At 41.5% G+C, this 20,730-nt stretch overlaps 2 protein-coding genes across 3 annotated transcripts; both read right to left on the reverse strand.

The window, feature by feature from the left end:
• Window positions 1-8,350: 8,350 nt before the first annotated feature.
• Window positions 8,351-9,860, reverse strand: LOC121688924 (alpha-1D adrenergic receptor-like). The gene is made up of 3 exons (XM_042068835.1): window positions 8,951-9,860; window positions 8,527-8,669; window positions 8,351-8,416 (listed from the first exon to the last, which is right to left on the reverse strand). The coding sequence occupies exons 1-3, from the start codon at window positions 9,858-9,860 to the stop codon at window positions 8,351-8,353; spliced, it is 1,119 nt and encodes a 372-aa protein (XP_041924769.1).
• Window positions 9,861-18,691: 8,831 nt separating this feature from the next.
• On the reverse strand, window positions 18,692-20,730 carry LOC121688142. Of its 2 annotated transcripts, none has more exons than XM_042067533.1 (3): window positions 20,702-20,730; window positions 20,423-20,494; window positions 18,692-20,327 (listed from the first exon to the last, which is right to left on the reverse strand). In XM_042067533.1, the coding sequence occupies exon 3, from the start codon at window positions 20,324-20,326 to the stop codon at window positions 18,914-18,916; it is 1,413 nt and encodes a 470-aa protein (XP_041923467.1). In that variant the 5' UTR covers window position 20,327; window positions 20,423-20,494; window positions 20,702-20,730; the 3' UTR covers window positions 18,692-18,913. The 2 variants fall into 2 exon arrangements, with proteins under 2 accessions (XP_041923467.1, XP_041923468.1); XM_042067534.1 differs by having other exon boundaries at window positions 20,710-20,728.

Raw genomic sequence — 20,730 nt, forward strand, 5'->3', positions numbered from 1 at the left:
TATGATATATCAATGTGCTGCTCACCATCTTTCAGTGCAGCTGTAAGCATTAAAATCAACAAGGCTTGCTGTTTGATTTCAGGACACCTGTTAAATTGCTGTTGTAGCCTAATTAAATCTGTCAAAGTTAAAACACATATTTACTATCTATTCTGTTTCACATGGTTGTCTAGCTGCAGCCATTCAGTCCTCAATATACATAAGCTAAATAGTGCATGCATGCAGGTCTTGTCTTGTTTTTGGTGATTAAGCGAAATAATAAAAAAAAAAGGTTTACACACCACCAGCACCTTATGGTTGCAGGATTTTTGCACTGACTTAAATGTTTCAGTCTACATCCCCCTGAACTAGGTGGAAAATAACCCTCAATTTCTATAATGCAGATTTTTTCAAGAACAATGGAAATGTATTGGATGCATATCTATAACCAGCTCAGAGGATTTTGGAGAGCTCAAACTGGTTGCTTTGAAAATGTGTCAACTCACACAGATGCAGATACTGACAGTAGGCTACGCTGGTAAAAAGTCTCGGTTGTCTGCTTGTGAAGATGTTGTTGTTTCTCCAAATGGTCATCCTTTCTAAGCATTGTATAGTATATTAGCCTACTAGTCTTGAGCACCAGTTCATTTGTGTGAACTGGTGCATTTATGCATTTATCCCAATCCGTGAATTAGTGAAACACACTCAGCACACAGTGAACCAGGGACGTGCACAGGGGGGTTGCTCAGGTTGCCCGTGCAACTGCCCATATGCCCTTCTTGACTCATGTTGCCCTTCCAATGGGGAAAATAAAAAATAAATCGTACAATGGATGCAGAATTTAACGTAGGCCTAGATAAAAAAAAAAATCGCAAAGCCTCATTCACTTCCATTCGGGCACCGAAAGTGAAAGTCAGTAGGGGAAGGGCAAACTCTGTTTACGTGGCTGCAGCGCTGCACGCGACCGGCAACTGAGCTGAGCCTGCATAAGCGGCCCTAGAAGGAGATTGTCGCGGTTGTCGTACAGTAGGCTATGAGACGACTCAACGTTGTCGGAAAAGGTGAGTTTGTGATGTATAACAAACGAACGATCATCGTCATCAAGTTTTATGAAATTAATTAAAATCTTCATAAATCCAGGCTGAGTTTGCCACGTTTAGCCTAAATAATCAGACAGAAAGCTTGCAGAGAAGCAGCCTGTTATCACATAGCCTATAGGCTACCCTTTTTGCAGGTCAGAGCAACTGCCCCTCAAAATTCCTGTGCACGTCCCTGCAGTGAACACACATAACAGTGAGGTGAAGCACACACACTAATCCCAGCGCAGTGAGCTGCCTGCAACAACAGCAGCAGTGAGGGGTTAGGTGCCTTGCTCAAGGGCACCTCAGCCCTACTGGTCGGGGTTTGAACCGGTTAAAAGTCCGAAGTGCGAAGGCCCACATTGTTTCCTGACTGCCAATGTTGTTTAGTGTCAGTTTGTAAAGTTTAGGTGAAGTAGAAAGTTGAATCCCTGAATAATGTAATTGGTTAGGCTGGACCAATGATTTCAAAGAAAGCGCTATAGCGCCGATGCGAGTGTTGGAAAGGAATCCCAATTGTGAGTGACCAGACTAGGGTTGCCACCTGTGTCTGACAAAAATCCTGGACATTTTGACCATCCAATCGACCTTTTTGTTTGTAAGCAACGGCGCCTTTCGCACATCTAACCCAAGATAAAAACCGTCATTCTAAGCGACAATTGTATAGCTAAAATTAGTAAGAATGACAATTTCTAGTTATTTGTTTAGTTAATTGCTTTATTTAATATCAGACCTTTATTATTTTGTTATATTTTCAACAGTTTTTAGTTGTGGACACCTGGGGGTGAACTAAAGTTTCAGGATAAGCAGTTGCTCACATACAATTATATATTATACTATATAATGGAATCACTAAATGTTTTTTACAGAGGTGTTAATTTGGCAAATTAGTTCAATAAAGAAGTGCTGTGTTCTTTTCATCACTTAATTTTTCTTGTCCTTTTTATGTTGTCTACATAGTTGTCATTGTCCTCTCTGTTTCCATGCGTAACACTACAGTGTGCTTATTCTCAAATTGCTGTGGCCCTTTGTGTTATCAGATGAAGCTGTCAAACCTTGGAGTTACAAATGCAATTTTACTCACCATAAATAATGGTGTTTAATTTTCGTGATGTGTTTATGTTCCTTTTCCATTAAGGACCAAGCTTTGCTTTAAACAAATTTCCTGAGGGATCAAAAGCGCTCAAAATTTCCTTACTGGTTTCTTGTGGCAGAGTAGTAGGCCTAATTTTATGTAACTGGGTGCAGTTTGTGTTTTTCTTCACTGTACCTATAAGATGTTTTTATTTAGTGGGGAAACACAGTATATCTTGCTCAAGTCAATGTGTAAATAATAGTGACAAAACATTTTTTATTTATGAGGCTAAGAAGTCTTGTCTATTTCTGCATTAAGTGTATGTGTAAACACTTTTCTCAAGGATTAGGAGATATTTGAAGTTAATGAAATGTGTGTGAAATCATTGTGTCTGTGTTTGGGACGCTGTGTTTGCGTTAAGGTTGATTAATACAGATTATACTGTGCCTACATATCCATACAGTGACATCATGCATGTTTTTTTTGTAAGCGTATGGAATAAGCTGACACCACACTGACTGATAGCGCAGTGCACTGACTCTCATTATTTCTTCCTCCAGTAAACCTGACGTAAAAGCATGATCTTTATTCACAATTAATTTCATTGAAATATGAGCAGACATAGGCCGCTACTGGGTCAGGCTTGTATAGTCTTCCTTGCTGATTAAGGTGTTCTTGGAATTCCAATATGAGGCTTAGCGATATGTTTATCTCCAGAATATACTGTAAGTTCTAGTTTCTTTGGTGTGTATCAGGAATAAAATGTAACAGTATTATTTCTTAGTCAATATTAGTCTAGATGTCTAATAAAGGTACAAAGGTGTGTGTGTGTGGCTATTTTGGGTTAGGGAAATCTATTTACTACAGGTTACATTTAAAAAACAAGGAAAGCGTAATTTGTGACCAAATACTCACATCCTCACTTTGCCTGTCCTCTTGAAGCAGTGTTAACCCCTGCTGATTGCCCGCCTCTGTCATCAGCTGATGATTCACATATCCCTTTCCCTGTATGTTTATCAACCTGTTGATTTTTATCTGGGCTTGTGTTAATCAGCAGTTTACAGAATGGCAGAAAGTGTGTCTGTGTGTTTAGAGCAGAGACTAAACACACATGATTGTAATGGAGAGAGTGTGTGACAAATCTGTGTGAGATGTATCTCAGACATCTGACGAAAAAAATAGGTCAGGTCGACCTGAGGGGAGAAGGAAGAGAGCACTTGTATGGCCTATTATCCCTTTTAATACTTTCCCTTCACTTTCTACACACTCAGAAACACACACATGCACACACACACACACACACACACACACACACAGATAAAAGCAGCATAAAAGATCAAATTAGAGCAAAAGTGCTTCGTTTCAATGACTAAGCTGATTATTGGCTTCTATTTTTTGGGTCGTTGGGTTTGTCTGGATGTCTGGATGCTTTGCACCTTTGTGTGTACATAAGTGAGTGTGTGTGGAAGTATAACTGATATCTTCTCTGTCAGGCTTGGTACAAGGCTCTTCCCTGTGTGAAATTGGCCTCAATTATCTCAGTAAAACTTTAAATCCTTCCTAAATCCTCCCTGAAATGAGTCCATGTTCACAAACACACACCTACCCCTACACACCCACACAGACACTCTCTCTCTCTCTCTCACTCTCTCTCTCTCTCTCTCTCACACACACACACACACGTCTGTGTGCCTACATACAGTCAGGATTTACAGCTTCTTTCACAGCTTGACGCAATGTATTACTCTAGGTTTGCAGAGTTCATTTTCCCCAATCATTACTGTACAGAAAGAACACTTCAGTCCCTCTGTATGATGTTAGTCAGATCAATTAAAGTATGATAGAGAGGGCCATTGTGAAGCTAATTACATTCATAAATTAAACATATTTTATAAGTAAATTAGTAAATAATTTATGCTTGTGGTAGACATACGGTTAAACACAATTTTACACATTTTTACAAACACAAATCACATTTGTACAAATATGATTAAAGTCCATTACAGTATTATTACAGTTTTTCTCAATTGTTTACACACAATTACTGGTACTTGAGACACAATGACCACAACATGTAACTCGTGCACCAACCCCCTGAACCAATTCTGCTAAACCACAAGCACAATTCCTGCTTTACACTCAAATTGCAGTTCTAAAGCACACTTTTTTCAAAACACTATTCTCTGCATTTGGCACAATTTTCATGAAGAAAATCTCTTGTTTTCACAAGGAACACACTGCCATTCAAATTCTAAAGTTAATTGCCCTACTATGCACACTGACTCATTACATGGGCAAACACCAGTCACACAGTTTTACAATTAGCAATCAGAGTTTTAGTATAATGCTTGTGAGGTGGATGAGGTACTGTGGCCAGACCGAAACAGAAGAGAGGATGCAGCATAGTTGTTGTTTTTTACTGTGACTAAACAGTAAATTCTTCTATTGTTATGTAGACCACTGTATGTGCAACTTTGTGTTGTTTAGGATGTACACTGTGGGCCAGATGTACGTACATTTGCGAACGTAGCGTTATCAGCGTCATGGACACACCGCAGATTGCGAACGCTGTCAGACCCAAGTTTCCGTCATATTTATCAATCGTTCAATCCTTAGTGTAAACTGTGCCTTTCTCCGCCCATAAACACAATTTACGAACGTCCACAACTGAATGGTAGCGCCTACATACAAGCGCAGTTGAATGAAGTTAACTGATGACAACATTAAAAAGAATCAAACGTTAAAGGGGTGGTTCAGGATTTTGGACATAAGACCTTATTTCCAAGTAAGCAAGTGTGATATTTATCAGTGGAGACCGTTTTCAGCACGTTTCATCCAGTCCTTCTAATTGCAGAGCTAGCGCAAGTCAACGGTATGTGCTAGCCTGCCACTAAAGATAGTCTTACCCACTCCAAAGTACACCTGAGGCAAATTCCAGACAATCGATGTAAATGTCTGTTGATAGAATAGTGTAAGAAATACAACTACCCTTGCATCGCGTTGCAATAGTTATACTTTGGTCCCTAAAGTTGTTAGTAGTCATTTTGCAACTCAACGGCGGACTGATATTACCAAGGCTACTACTAGGTATCCCCATTGGAATGCGCTTTACTGTTTACTTTTCGGCGCAGTACTACTAACCGGAGCAAGTATAATTCCGCCGCTTCTAAGAAACTAGTCCCTCAAAATGTAATGCGATCGTTGAAATGCAAGGATAGAATAGCGTTAGAAATAACACTGTCAATACAGACATTTACATCGATAGTCTGGCGTTATAATTTATTTGCCTCGGGTGTACTTTGGAGTGGGTAAGACTGTCTTTAGTGGCAGGCTAGCACATACCGTTGACTTGCGCTAGCCTAGCACCTGCGAACTCTGCAATTAGATGGACTGGATGAAACGTGCTGAAAACGGTCTCCACTGATAAATATCACACTTGCTTACTTGGAAATGAGGTCCTATGTCCAAAATCCTGAACCACCCCTTTAAGCTATCATGAAATAATACCATACATGATCAGATGTAAACAAGCTAAGAGATAATGAAGATCAGTAGTTCTACTCAAACTACTTGTGCACGTATATAGGCTATGGAAGATTGGTCAAATCTAGCAAGTAGGAAAGTTTAAGTGAATGACGTGAAAGTGAAAGTAAGACATTCGAAAGGCCAACGAAAGTTAAGGTTGCTTTTGGTAGTAGCCTACAAATACTTTCACCACAAAAACTGGTGCTCTAAATAGCGATGTTTTTGAAAGGTTCTCTTATTGACGCATTGAACTGCAATTTGGATTAACATCTGCTTTTACAAGGCGGAAGTATTTAGGCGCAGAATAGACGTGCGCTTTTAGGAGCAGTCTTTGTACATACCGTGGAATACATAATTAGGCGCTCTTTACTCTTCCCCTCCCATCTTTTTACGCTAAACTCCCACTTTCCCCTGGATCCTCCCATGAATGCATATGCATGACATGACAAACGCAATCTGCCACTTTCAGTTCCCGCGACAGGCAGTTTGCGCTTTTACATCATTGCGGCCTGTTTGCACATACCTCGCAATGATTTTACACGCACATTGCGAAACAAATACGCCTGAAGTGGGCGCAAAAGCGTTAGTACATCTGGCCCTGTGTGTTTTGTGTTGTTTGGGATGTACACAGGGGGTAGCCGTGGCCTACTGGTTAGCGCTTCGGACTTGCAACCAGAGAGTTGCCGGTTTGAGCCCCGACCAGTAGGCATGGCTGAAGTGCCTTTGAGCAAGGCACCTAACTCCTCGCTGCTCCCCGAGCGCCGCTGTTGTTGCAGGCAGCTCACTGCACCGGGATTAGTGTGTGCTTCACCAAGGGCGCGGGAAGGGGGGTGCTGAGGGTGCTGCAGCACCCCCTGCTGGCAGGAGATAGATTTTTAAAAAATATATATATTTTTAAATAATTACTAATTCGCTGTCTGACATTATTTATATTTTGTATGTGAAATGATGAGTCAAATAGCAAAAAAGGGTTATGGATAGGTTTGAATATAGGCTACTAAAAATTAACAGTTATAGAGATCAACGTGAACGTGAGTCAGTTACTGTAAGAACCGTAGCGTGGTTTCATCTATGTGATAACGATCAAGTGTGTAGGCCTACGGTTGATATAGGCCTACATATTCTATGCGATTTACACGTTCAAAAAAAACCATGGATAAGCTGAAAGAAACTTTAATTGTGTTTTACAGTTTTGCAAAAATAATAAATGCATAGCTAGTGAAATCATTTTACTTTCCTAGTCGCTAAGATAGAAATTATTAGGACACATAGGCCTACTTGCTGTGGAGACGACACACTCTATAGGCTATTCAGAAATTATTTGCGAGATCATTGCAGCCTGATTATTAGCCTATATTTAAAGCCTAACATCTCTGGTGTGGTTTTGACGATCAGAAAAGTAATTTTCCTTAGCTATACTGAAATAGGCTAACGATGTCAAGTGCGCTTCTGTGGGGTTAGGGTGGGCGCAGTGGACTCGGAGTGCTGTCGCGGAACATTGGAATTTGTGGCTGCCCAGGACTTTTCTAAAACTTCTCGCTATCACCCACACACTGCACTAAAATGACTTATTTAGCAGTCAAAATCCTAAACATGTCCAGGGGAAGGGGGGGGGGGGGGGGGGGGGGAGAGAAATCGTCGGACATCCATTATTTTTGTTATTCAGCACCCCTGGTCAAAAATAGGTTCCCGCGCGCCTGTGCTTCACTTCACTGTGTGCTGAGTGTGTTTCACTAATTCACGGATTGGGATAAATGCAGAGACCAAATTTCCCTCACAGGATCAAAAGAGTATATATACTTATACTTATTGTTTTTGTGGGAAAAATAAAATATATTTGTTACCATGTATTTGTGTGTTCTGAGTATAAAAACAATATTCTCAAATATTTTACAACACACATAGGTATGTACTGTCTATAGTAAGTGTAACACTGAACAAAAAAAGGCCTAAGTCATTATGATGAATGGAGAAGAAGTGTTTTCCATTCATCATGTTTTTCATTGAGTACGTCAGTGTTCAACTAGTTCTTATAAATGTCTATTCCTATGATGGTTGGTCATTTGAAAACAAAATACCGTTCTGGGAAGAAATAACATTGTTTTAAATGTAAAGTTCATTTTGCAGGAGAATTGAGGGCTATTGCTAGCCTGGCGGGCCATCCTATATCATTGAAATGTATAGTCTGGAATCGAGCCATTCACCTCGCTTAATCCAAGGGGCGGGCAGAGAATTGTCTTTCAAACTGCCTAGGCATGCAATAGGCCAGCGCTACGACCATATCCGTATCCGGTCGGCAAAACGGCAAATACATCCTTCTTCGAAAGGAATGACTTAAGTGCATTGTGTTGCTCAAAAAAAGCACAAGTCCAACTCCTCCAAAGTTGACGCCAACGCCGATTCAAACAACCGCTCTTCGTTCGCCATAGCCACCTTCCTTGTTGTTCACCGTCGCAGGACTGTCGTTATCCTGTTAAGCCCGCCTTAAGACTCTCTAACAAAATAGAGCGCTGTGATTGGATAACATCCACGGTGTTAGCCAATAGAAATTCCTGTGTTACGACCTTTTAGCATGTTAGTCTATAAAATTGTTGCTCAGTTTGTCGACACATTAGAAATTTCCATTGAAACTGAATTAAGGTTTCCTTCCATAGAATTTTGGGTGCTGTTCCTGTGTGACCTACGCCTGACCTTACTGGTCAGCGTGTTCATTATTTCCTGCAGCCATAAGGATGCCCCTCTGAACTGTCTCCACCAGCTAATGTTGAGGTGGAGACCTGTGAGAGGCACTGAGACTTGAAGGGGTGGCCTCTGTGATGGGTTTGTGCCTTGTAAAGAGCAGTCAGACTTCCTGGAGATCAGTGATACCCGCAGCAGTTTCATGAAAGCTCGACGGAACTCCTGGTTGGAGCAAGGGTAGATAAAAGGGTTGATGCAGCTGTTGGAGTAGCCAAGCCAGAACACCACCTTAAAGATGGTCTCAGTCGGCTTTAACATGGGGAACATGGCACCTGCACACACACACACACACACACACACACACACACACACACACACACACACACACAGACACACACACACACACACAAACACACCCAGACACACAGAACAAAGATGACAGAGAAAATTCCAATCGGTTAAAGCATCAAGGTCTTTCAGTGTGGATGACACAGATGTCAGTACATGTGTGTTTGTGTGTGACATCACAGACAAACAATGTCTACCATGACTATTTCATTATCTGAGTGCTTGTTGTTGGTGTTGCTGCGGTTGCATATTATTGTGTACATACCCAGTGGTAGTACAATGAAGAAAGGCAGCCAGCAAAGGATGAACACCCCCACCACCATGGCCAGGGTCTTTGCAGCCTTCTTCTCCCGGGTGAAGCGCTGCAGCACGCGGGCGTTCATCCTCCTGGCTCCCCCGGATATGTCCTCCCCCAGCACGGCCCCACGCCGATGGATCCTCAGCACCACCTCCCCGCCCTCCCGCTTCACACCCCTCTCCAGGAAGTGTGTGGTCCGGCGCGCCACCACATACACCTGCGCGTACACCGCCAGCACCACGCCCAGGGGCAGGTAGAAGGAGAGCAATGAGGAGAAGAGTGCGTAGCCGGGTTCCTGGGTGACTGTGCAGATCTTGGCGTCCGGCGGGCGGGCCTCCTTCCAGCCCAGCAACGGCGGCACCGACAGGGCCACGCACACCGTCCACACACAGACCAGAACTACACCGGCCCGCCGCCTGGTCACCAGGGAGCGGTAGTGCAGGGAGTGGCGCACGCCCATGTAACGGTCTACGGCGATGGCGCACAGGCTCAGGATGGACGCCGAGCAGCACAGGACGTCGAGCGCAGCCCACGCGTCGCAGAACAGGCGGCCAAACGGCCAGCAGCCAAGCACCTCCAGCGTGGCCGAGAACGGCAAAACGCAGACGCTGAGGAGCAGGTCCGCCACTGCCAGGTTGCCAATGAAGAGGTTGGTGGCTGTTTGTAACTGGCGGTTCCACAGCACTGACAGGATGACCAGCGTATTCCCAAAAGCGGCAAGTGAAATAAACATGGCCAGTAAAGATGCCACACCCATGCTGTGAGCATTCAGTGCCAGGTAGGGACAGGAGGTAGAAGGCTCTTCACTGCTGTTGCTATGCAGAGGCAAGCCAGTGATTGGGCTGATAACAGTCACACCTACTTCTTTGTCAGTCATGGTGTTAACACTATTTTTTTTCTATTCAGTAGACTTCTTGACCCACAACTGACAAAATAAAAATCACCACACGAAAGTTGCATTGAATTAATGTACAAAATCTGAAAGTTTCTTAAAGTTACATTACTAACTTTTAAAGACAACAAATTCTACATAGCCTAAAGCTTTCTCACCCGTACGAATGTTTGTTTCATGATGTCGGAATACGCTGATGTTTTTTTTTCCGTTGTTGTTGAGAGAAAGAGCAGGACGAAAGAGCAGAGAAAGAATCCCGACTGGAACTCGGCTGAAACTGCAGGTCATCGCAGCTCCACCACCGATCCCTCCACACATACACACGTTCCAACAGGAGGCGACAAAACTACATAGCCTATTTGGTCAGACACTACTTGAACCATAGGCTACATGTTAGAGTAGGCTGTAGGCTATAAGTATATATACTCTTTTGATCCCGTGAGGGAAATTTAGTCATTTATCCCAATTCGTGAATTAGTGAAACACACATGTGAGGTGAGGTGAAGCACACACTCCCGGCACAGTGAGCTGCCTGCATCAAGAGCGGCGCTCGGGGAGCAGTGAGGGGTTAGGTGCCTTGCTCAAGGGCACTTCAACTGTGCCTACTGGTCAGGGTTCGAACCGGCTACAGGTCTGAAGTGCTAACCAGTAGGCCACATGCCCACAAATAGGCTATGCTTTTTTGTTATGCTGTGACAGGTGAAAGATAATTTGCCACTAAGTAATCCGGAACACAGCCTCCACAGTGTCCAGTAGGTCGTGAAATTTGTTTAACGTAGCCTATTGAGTAGCCAAGTCTTTGCATCGTATTGTGCTGTTAATGTTAATGACATTATTACGCATTTAGTAGGCCTAGTTTTCTAACGTATAGGGATTTATGTGTTCCTGAGTTAATTTTCAGATTTAGCCTTAGTGTGATACAGTTTAATTTACAGCTTACTGTCTACAGTTAGCCTTTGAATGTGTTCTTTTTTTTCTTTTTTGCGTTTTCGAAGGGTTCCGTGAAGTGGAACAAGATGATTAAAACGGATAGCCTGGATAGACTATTGTCACACAAGTAGCCTAGTTTCTCCCATTAGAAATTCTTTCAGAAGAAGTGTAGGCCTATTACTAGACTCGGTAATGCACATATTGGTTCCAGTCTGTTTTGGCATGGGTTAGGCTACTCTGTCGGGTAGATATGGTTTACCTACTAAAGCCAGTTGTGTAACCTAACAAGATAATTTCAGCAAATCTGATATTTTGCCAGTGATGTCGCTGGATTAGCCTTCTTAAAGGAGCACCACGAGTGTTCATGACGGTCTAGCTCGTTTGAACCTGCCCAGCCACAGCCAACCTGAATCAGGCTATGTGGGAACATGACTGTGAAACGGTCTCACTAGTCCAGGCACAAGTGTCACGCACATCCACAGCTCTTGCAGATATGATGGTTTCTCCCGGTAGCCTACACAACCCACAGCAGCATTCACTATTAAAAACGGCATCTGCGGCAACAGCTGGCTGGTTGCATCTCACCTGCAGCGTACAGTTGCCACATGTAGGCTACGCATTTCATACACATGAACGCTCGCATCCTTTAACGGTCCTATGACCTTTAAGCCACATCATCCATGAATCACTGGAGGACTGCAATCTGGTCCATGGAAACCACATTTCGTCAAATGAGAATAAACAAGGGCCAAGGGTGATTGCCACTTGACTGAAATTCCTGAATCAAACAAGCATAATTAAGACATAGGCTATTTATATAGGCCTATAAATATTTTATATTACAAGTATTTTGCGCCAAAACATAGGCTATATGCTACCAAAGTCCAAAGACTGTTTGAGTCACATTGCAAATCTATGATGATGCATCTTTCTACAAAATGCTTTGTCTTCTATATCATTAAGTTATTCAATAGGCTAAACATATAGCCTTACATTAAAGCTTTAGGCTTATGTCATTTCGATCAGCTACAGACGAGTGGCAGACAGATCGTGATGTCAAGCAGAGATTGTTGAGTCACATCGTTGCAAAAACTGTAGTGATGCAATGCAATGTAATTTTTATCTGTAAACATATGCAGCTATGCCTAAATTCTGCTTACTACACATTAATTATAGGCTAATACATTATAATATAATATTCAGTATTCATTATTGAATGCTTAGCTGTAATGATGTTTTTCCTTATCATTTAAAGCAGGCATACCTGCGGGCATGTCATTGGGATAGGTTTTCTACAGGAATGTTTGAACAGGGACTGCACTAGTGTATTCTAATTTAAACTATGTATGTTAGTACATACATATTTGTAAATTGCTTAGCCATAGATCTTCCCACCATCATGGTTCTTTCAGATTCCAGACAATCCCACACAGCTGTATTTCTACTGGCATGCAGAATACTGGAACAATTTCCTAGTGACATGAATGCAAACATAGGCCTACTGTATGAATGATGAGACGCAAATTATTTTTTCTTGATGTAAAGCCTGACATAAGACATGCTAATATTATCACATCAAACTTTCCCAGATATGGGTAGTCCAGACTGTCCTGAAAAAGGAAGATAGCATGTATAGATGGCCATTACATTACATTACAATTAGATTAACTAGCTGAACTAGATGACCACTTCTACATTATTTAATGGAGTGCTGAAATGGACACTATATTTGACTATTTCTGAACTGTTAAACTCAGTAAATATGTTTTGTGATTATCTTAATGCAGTATCATCATAACTACTCCAACTGTGTGTGTATGGTTACAATTGAAGTGCAAAATAGTTTAGGCTATAGCAGGGAATAATTGGAGGAACACAGGTTCAGGCCTTATTTTAAACGAGGTAACAAATGATAACATTCTGGCTTCTCTGGCTGAAAATGCATGGAGTTGTGCTGTGTCCTGCCTCAGCCTGCTAGGATGTTGTTTATTTTGACTTTGTATCTCGAAATTCTGACTTTTTTCCACATTATTTTCACTTTATGTCTCTTTTTTAAATGTCTGAAACAAACATTAACTTAAACATTAAACATTAACATAATTTTGTTGGCTTCTTACCAATAACTAGGCCTCATTCCACTAGTTTGTTCTTTGCCAATAGCTCTTTATCAATACATGATATAGACAGCCCTGCCTTACATGTGGGATTGTATAATACTACTACTGATTCTTTTGTAGAAATCTGTTGAGTATGAAATATTTGCAGGGTATTTTAGGGTACTGTGAGGGTATTTTAATAAATCAGTTAGTCAGACATGTGCTAGCCTATACATTACCCACTTGTTTTAAAGCAATTTTATTTTGTAATCTCTGTGCACATCCCTATGTGTATAAGAAAGTGTGTAATGCAATATGATGTGACGTGACCTCCACTCTCTGCTGGGGGTCTGCCATTTACATACAGAGAGTAAATTACATCTCACCTCATTTGACCTCTTATAGAGCATAAACCTCACGTCAGCATGCCCGTTTAGAGGCCAGAGGTCCATAATGTTTGCTTTGTTATGTTTTTTTTTGCCCCACTTCAAAGTCACATTTTGACATTTTAGGTGAGGAACTTAACATTATACCCTACACATGCAATGAAGCAAGAATTGTCAGGGCTACTGTTGACTCTAATTGTTTGTTTCTCTAGCTTGGAGAATAATTTAATGAGCCAGATAATGTGTTCTACTATAACAGAAGCATAAGCCTAAGGGTGTCTTGAGATTTGAGACTTTATTTTAGTAACATATCATGTTGATCCAATGGATTTTCCTTTCCTTTTCCTTTTTTCCTCACATGTGTGTATCACATGTGCACCCCCCCCCCCCCCCACACACACACACACAAAAGAAAGAAAAAACAAAGTCAGCTATCCTTTGTGTGTGTGCATGTGCATGCAGGCAAGAGAACAATTCTGACTGGGTGATAGGGCAGCAGAGATGTTCTGAGACTTAAAGGTCAGTTTGCTAATTAAACAACTTAAAGCTGCTAACAACTTCCACCATCCCACTAACACACACACACACACACACACACACACACAGTAGCACTTGTGTGTGTGTGTGTGTGTTTCCTCTAAGGGTGAAGCCCTAAACACAGTGAGAAGTCTGAAGGCATAATCTAACTCAATCCAACCTAAAGGTTATGGAGGTGAGAATATCACCTTATTATTAATGCTATGCTAATATTAGCGTAATGATCGCTACTTATTCTTGCCATTGGGTGTATGTGTGTTTTAAAAGAAGGATAAAAGACACAGATGGAGATGTTGATAAAGGGAGGACTTGTAATAGAATTACTTTTAATTTCCACTTTTTAATAACATTTTCTTTCTATTATCGTCAGATTACAGTTTAAGAGAACCTTTGGTGAAAACAAGTCAAACTCAGTCAGACGACACACTCACAATATCTCTGGGTCATGTGACATGTGCAGGTTCCATAACCATTCCTGCTTAAAAATGCTCGTGCATTCTGGGAGTTGTAGTTAATATAGTATGCTTGCACAGGAACTGTTGTTTGCTGATCTGTCTTAGATTGTATGTGTGCTTGTTGCTGTCGCTTGACCAAGCATTTCCATGTCAAAATAAAAACAGTCAAAAATAGGAGAGTTGCTGTAGAAACAACAATTGTCCTTTCCATTGCAAGGTGTCTCTTTTGTGGAGGGGCATCAGGAGTGACTGTGAAAGGTTCCACTGCACTGTACTGTTCCTCCTCCTCCTCCTCTTCCTTGTACTCCTCCATTAAAACTTGTTCCGTTGTCTCTGTGACAATGTACCATTCAGTTTCTGTTGTTATGACCACTGTGTCTGTCTCAACTGTGATGTCCATTTCTGTGTTGGTGTTTATTTCAACAGTAATGTTTTTCTCTGCGTTGAAGTCCAAAACATGAGGCTGACAGGTTTGAAAAGCATGCACGGCATCTAGAACGTTCTCACCCTTAGCTTCCTCGGGCATCGAGCACACAGGCCCATTGTCTCGTTGTCCACGGTAACGGCCTAACCAAGCTGCCAGGGTGCATATGTTTTGTCCACAGTCCCATGGGTTCCCTGAGAGTGTGAGGTTCTCCAGTGAGACCCAGTTCTGCAGGACGTTGCGTTCAAGAACCTGTAGGTGGTTGGAATGCAGCAGGAGGCTCTTAAGGCGTGGAACCCCGTAGAATGCGGTAGGTTCCACCCACTCCAGGCGGTTTCGAGAAAGGTCCAGGTGTTCAAGCGTGGGCCAGTCCCAGTGTAGGGTTCTGCCCAGCCAAGCAGCGTTGTTCTGGCTCAAGTTGAGTGAGCGCAGTGAGGTGAGGCGTGCAAACAGGCCCAAGTTGACCCGGTTGAGTCTGTTCTGGTCCAGCCTCAGCTCTGTCAGGCTAAGAAGCCCCACAAACGCATTCCTTGCCAGTGTTATCAGACGATTCTCCCCGAGGTCCAAAACCCGAAGCTTGCGCAAATCCTGGAAAATACGAACGGGTACAGACGTGAGCAAGTTCCGGCGCAAACGCAAGACCATCAACTTCCTTAGGCCACGAAACTGGCTGGAGCTCAGCGCCGACACCTGATTGGTGGACAGGTCAAGGAGCCGGAGATTCGGTACAGGCCTGAAAGTCCTGTTGGGCAGCAGCCGAAGCTGATTGGCGCTCAGCTCCAGCTCCTTGAGCCTGCGCATCCCGAGGAAAGCCCGCTCATCCAGGCTCTGGATCTGGTTGTGTCCCAGGAAGAGCCACTGCAGCCTGTTGAGCTGGAACAGAGCCCCCTGGGGCAGGTACAGCAAGTGGTTATAACGCAGCGACAGGCCCGAGGAGCCAATGAGATCCTGTGGAACGGCAGTGAGTTCTGCATTGTCACAGTAGCGAAGCCTCCCCTCACAACGACAGGGCAGAGGACACCTCCCCTCCGAGTCCAAAGAAGTCACAAACACTAACAAACACCAACACAAACACAGGATAACAGAACGCATGGGCCACAAATACATCACACAGTCTGTGGGGAATACCATCGTAAAGGAGCCACAGAATCTCTGTCTGACACACTAAGTCACAACAACTCTTTTACAAATGGTAGGAACTGGTCATAAATTTATATACACAGTAATACAGTGCAGTCCTGGATAGGATGGGGATGGTGAAGAAAGTCTTCCTTCAACATTTCCTGCTGAAGAGGAGAAAGGAGATGACACAATGAATATTGATAAAGTCAGACAGGGATACACAAAACAATCATTTATATATCATTACAAAAGGCAAGAAAAGCCAATTTAGATTGAAATATTATCCTACACTAAAAATATTCTCTATATTCACATTCAGTTGTGTCCTTCACCACACACTTACGTAAAACATGAATGCACTAGTAGCCTCTATCTTTCACCTGCCCCATATATTTACAGTACAAATACAGTACATTAAAAAAAGGTTTTCCTCTTACCTGCCTCTACGTGAGGTTATCCAGTAAGTAGAGTAAATAATCCAGATGCAGTGTATTCCATTTTAATCCTTGGCCCACTATTTTAATTTAGTGATGATGGTGCTTGTTTTTACGGCGTAATCTTGACCCTCCCATCTGACCCTATGCTGTAGGTTACCTCTGAGGAATCTTGGTCTTCACAAGTGCCTTTCAGTGTGGAGAAGAGGAGGTAACTAGGCATGCCTCATTTCTGTCTCTCTCTCGTTTTCTCTCTCTCTCTCTCTCACACACACACACACACACACACACACACACACACACACACACACACACACACACACACACACACACACACACACACACACAGCTACCCTCTCCAATGCTTCCCCCAAGTGGCAAAAATGAAAAGTAGATCTTAAAAAAAAAAAAACACATGTTTTTTGTGGGATGTGTAAATCATGAACAAAGTGTTATCATACAAAATACACTGAAATATGTATGTAATCAACTCTGAATACAACACGTAATTACACATACATTCATTTGGAAGTGTCTAGTCTCACAATATTAAGAGTGAAGTTCAGTTCATGCATGTTGCAATGCCTGTACTCTCTAGCATATTATATAGTATAGATTAAGATATTAATGAAACTCACTGAACCAGCATTTATGTTTATGTGTTTATGTTTATGTGTTTATGTTTATGTATATGTTAATCAAATATAGCAGACACAAAGTAGAACAATACAGTAGTTTAAATTAACAGTAAACAGTTGGTAAGCCTACATTAAGAAAAAATAATATCAATAATGTTAATACATATCAATGATCAATAATGAAAATAAACAAATATCATACAAACCATAACTCATAGAACCATAAGAATTAAAGTTTTTTTATGATTGCTTACATAAACACTAAAATCAAAAGTATTCCACAGTTAGCGAAACCATACACTCAAGGAGCAAAACATCAGCCCAGATTTGCACAACTATAAGCACATTATCAGCTTCACACTGTTTGCAAAACGCTACACACAGTGATTTACAAAACACTAAATACATTTCTCTACTTTAGACACAGAAGTGAGGGGAATGTTTGCTTTTGAGATGTGTTTATGACATTTTGAATGTTGTGCTTCATTTTGCTGGAGATTTGAGGCATTTTGCATTTGTCTATTCATAGATCTATACTAAGGCAATTATTGGATGGTGTTCAGTAAAGTAATGAGTATTTACAGTACACATGCACTGGTAAATAAGTGTGGCATTTTTATACATTGTGTTTGAAGTTACTTCCTGATAGATTTTTGTGTGTTAGGTAGAGAATTGTGTGTGGTGTTTTGCAAAGTGTTTCATGAAATTAAAAACTCAGTCAAAGGCTGAGAATTAGTGTATGGTTTTGCAGATTTGGTATGGGGTTATGGTGTTTGAGTGACATGTTTCAAAACATGTGTTATGTGCAAAGATTTTCTGTGTAAACAGTTGAAAAAACTATAATTCATTTAGCAAAAGATCTGACAGATTCTGCTAATTGTGTGTAGTGTTTTGAAAAAAACGGGCCCTGTTTTCAAAATTGTGCTTAAGCAATTTTAAAAAACTGTATTATCACACAATAAAGTTACGGTGCTGTTATCACAATAAGTGGTATTGGATTATAGTGAAAATGATTTTACCCTGTTAAACTTAATGACACAAGCATGTTTTTTGGTGCGCAAACAGTTACATACCTTAAGGTGTCATTCACAGACACCTGACCTAATATCTGTCACACACCTGTTAAAATGATTAACTTTCATGGATGTTTCACAGGATTTTCATGTGTGCAGGTCCCTTTCTGGTTTTAAGTTATGATGAAAATTCAACTTTTTCTTAATTTTAGAGCCGAGTTTTGCCAAAAGATGTCTTATCATTTTTACAGTCACCCTGTGAGATGACTTACAATAATTTAAGTCTCTGTGAGCCATCTTCAGAATTTTACTGATGTTCAATAATGCTCCAGTTGGAAAGTGTTAAAAAAGGAGCAAGAGAAATATCTCCCTGACCATTTTGGCTGCTGATTTTTCAATGAAAATAGAAAAAAATGTTGTTCAGTTTGTTCTTCCAGGAGGGTCATAAAGATGAGTGTGTTTACAGATACTGTAAATATCTAGGCTGTCGTTTGACAGGTGTCAAATATCTGTACAAGTATACTGTAGGCTAGTGAAAACCAAAAACCAAGAGTGTGAAGTAGTTGCTGAGATGGGAGGCATAACTTTGCAGACTTTCCTTAAATTTAAATGTGGAGGCACAAAATATCAGTGAATAAAGAAAATATGAGCAGGTCCTGTGGGAAGGTTTTCCAAAATTGGCTCATTTCATGTGGTATGACCAAATAGTCTTATTGGAATGACCCAAATACTTGTTGGATTTCTTGTTGATATATGTTGGAAACAATTATTGACACATTAATTAACATTTCACTTGCATTTATTGATTGTTGGTTACATTAACCTGCAGAAACAATTACATTTTGTGTATAACATCCACTTGATTGCCATTCAAAACAGAGATTAGAAGAAAAAAGCTTACTACCGGCATATAGAGAAAATAAGGTGTTATAATAAAAGCTGAAGAAGAACAAGGGTGAAAGACAATGGTATCCCTGGCTTTACCGCTGGCCTGCAGATTCATCTATTCATCCCAAGGCTTGGTTGTGGCTACTGTATAACCTCTCTGGTTTATAACCTTAAGGCAGGACGAGGATCTTATTTTGAGTCCATAAACGTACTCATAAACGTCAAATTCTGCAAACTGATAAACTTTTTGGACAATATTCTGTATATACACCCAAGCCGAATACGAAGACCCTGTATTCAAACAATAACCTATATACCAATTTAAAAAATTCACCTTCCAGTCGTATGACTTTTTGACATATAATCGTACACCGGCTGTTCCGTTTCTTGCGAAAAGCTGCACACTGGCATAAGAGTTTAAAATCAATTGATTCTTGCCGTTGGCATCATCAAGCTCTGGGCCTCTCCAGAGAGTTTTATTTGGCTTCAGTAGGAGCCTCACCTGAAGCCCCGCGTCCAGACTTATTTCAGTGGGGAAAGAGCCCGAGGTGAGGCCGTCGACAGCTTTTTCGGCGAGGGCGTCTGAGCTGTGGTCGTTTTCAAACAGTGCCACCACCAAGCCCTCCTCTTCGACTCTGGTGTCTGGTATGTTAGTCCAGTTCAGTACAGCGTGGCCATCCTCTGTGGTTCCCACCTTCAGGCTCGTCGGGTCCCAGTCACAAACTTCACCATACTTATTGCCCGGTATGCAGTGCAGGCTGTTTGTGCACCCCCCGAATCCTTGGGTGTAGTCAGAGCAGTGGGTGCTGCTGAGACAAAGCTCTCGGTAGGAGACATCGTAATCGGCAAGGGTGAGGAACCACGCGAGGTTCGGGTCTTCAAACATACTGTGAGCTTGCTCTTCCTTCAACTTCAGAGATGGACAGAGAATGGCTGCTTTGTGCTGCATGATATCTGTGATCTCCCTCAGAAGTTGCATTGTGACCTCATAGGTATGGGTGTGACTCAAACGGAGACCTGTGGCGGTGGTCTGCGTGATGTAGACATCTTTTATATGGAAACCACTAGAGAGAGCTTTCAGCCGGAATATGATTCGGTCTTGGTTCTTGTTGGTGTTGTCTTGGGTGGTGCTGTACTGACTATCTTTCAAATTACAGTAAGCATTGTAGTAATCTTGGTTAACATAAGTGGGAAATTTAGCTGCCGCATTTTTGAGGTTCCCAATGATATAGTATGACTCATCTTTAGTGTAAGGTGATATCGTTGGGAAAAGCCCCTCTCTGTTGCCATACATTGTGCATCCATAGTCGCCCATACTGGGATTAAAATCTTTAGGCACAATGGCATCTTCACTGGTAAAATCTGTATGTGCAGTGAACCAGTAGAGTAACATGAGACCATTGTGGGGGAACTTCTGAAATGAGCTGCTCGTCAGATCTAACATGTGATTAAGTCTTCTGATGGTTGAGACTGGTCCCATACAGAGACTTAGCACGGTGAGGGCGAGCACTGCTGTCAGCCTCACCATCCTAGGAAAGAAAAGAGGGAAAGTTGTGTTTGGTGAATATGAATGTATTGTTTCATTTGATCAAATAAAAGAAATAGAAATATACTGTGGGCCTACCTGTTGGCATGTACTCCTTGTTATTTTCAGATCTTCTCCGAAACTCCTGGGTCTTCAAAATGGTAAATTTTTCTAGAATAAAAAAATAAATAATATTTCATAAGACCAAGGCTTTAATCAAAATAATTTAAAACATTCTCAATGTATTTATAAGAAAAAGTAAATATATCAAGACTGCATTATTGTAGAATTTGTTTGTTAAACATCACTTAGGACCTTCAACAACATATATTTGTTTGTCTTTTTGTTAGCTTTTAGGTATAAAGAGAAAAATCTTACCCAGATACCTAGTGCTCAGTATGCTGAAT

The sequence above is a fragment of the Alosa sapidissima genome, chromosome 17 (genome assembly GCF_018492685.1).
Source record: "Alosa sapidissima isolate fAloSap1 chromosome 17, fAloSap1.pri, whole genome shotgun sequence".
NCBI classification, from domain to species: Eukaryota; Metazoa; Chordata; class Actinopteri; order Clupeiformes; family Clupeidae; genus Alosa; species Alosa sapidissima.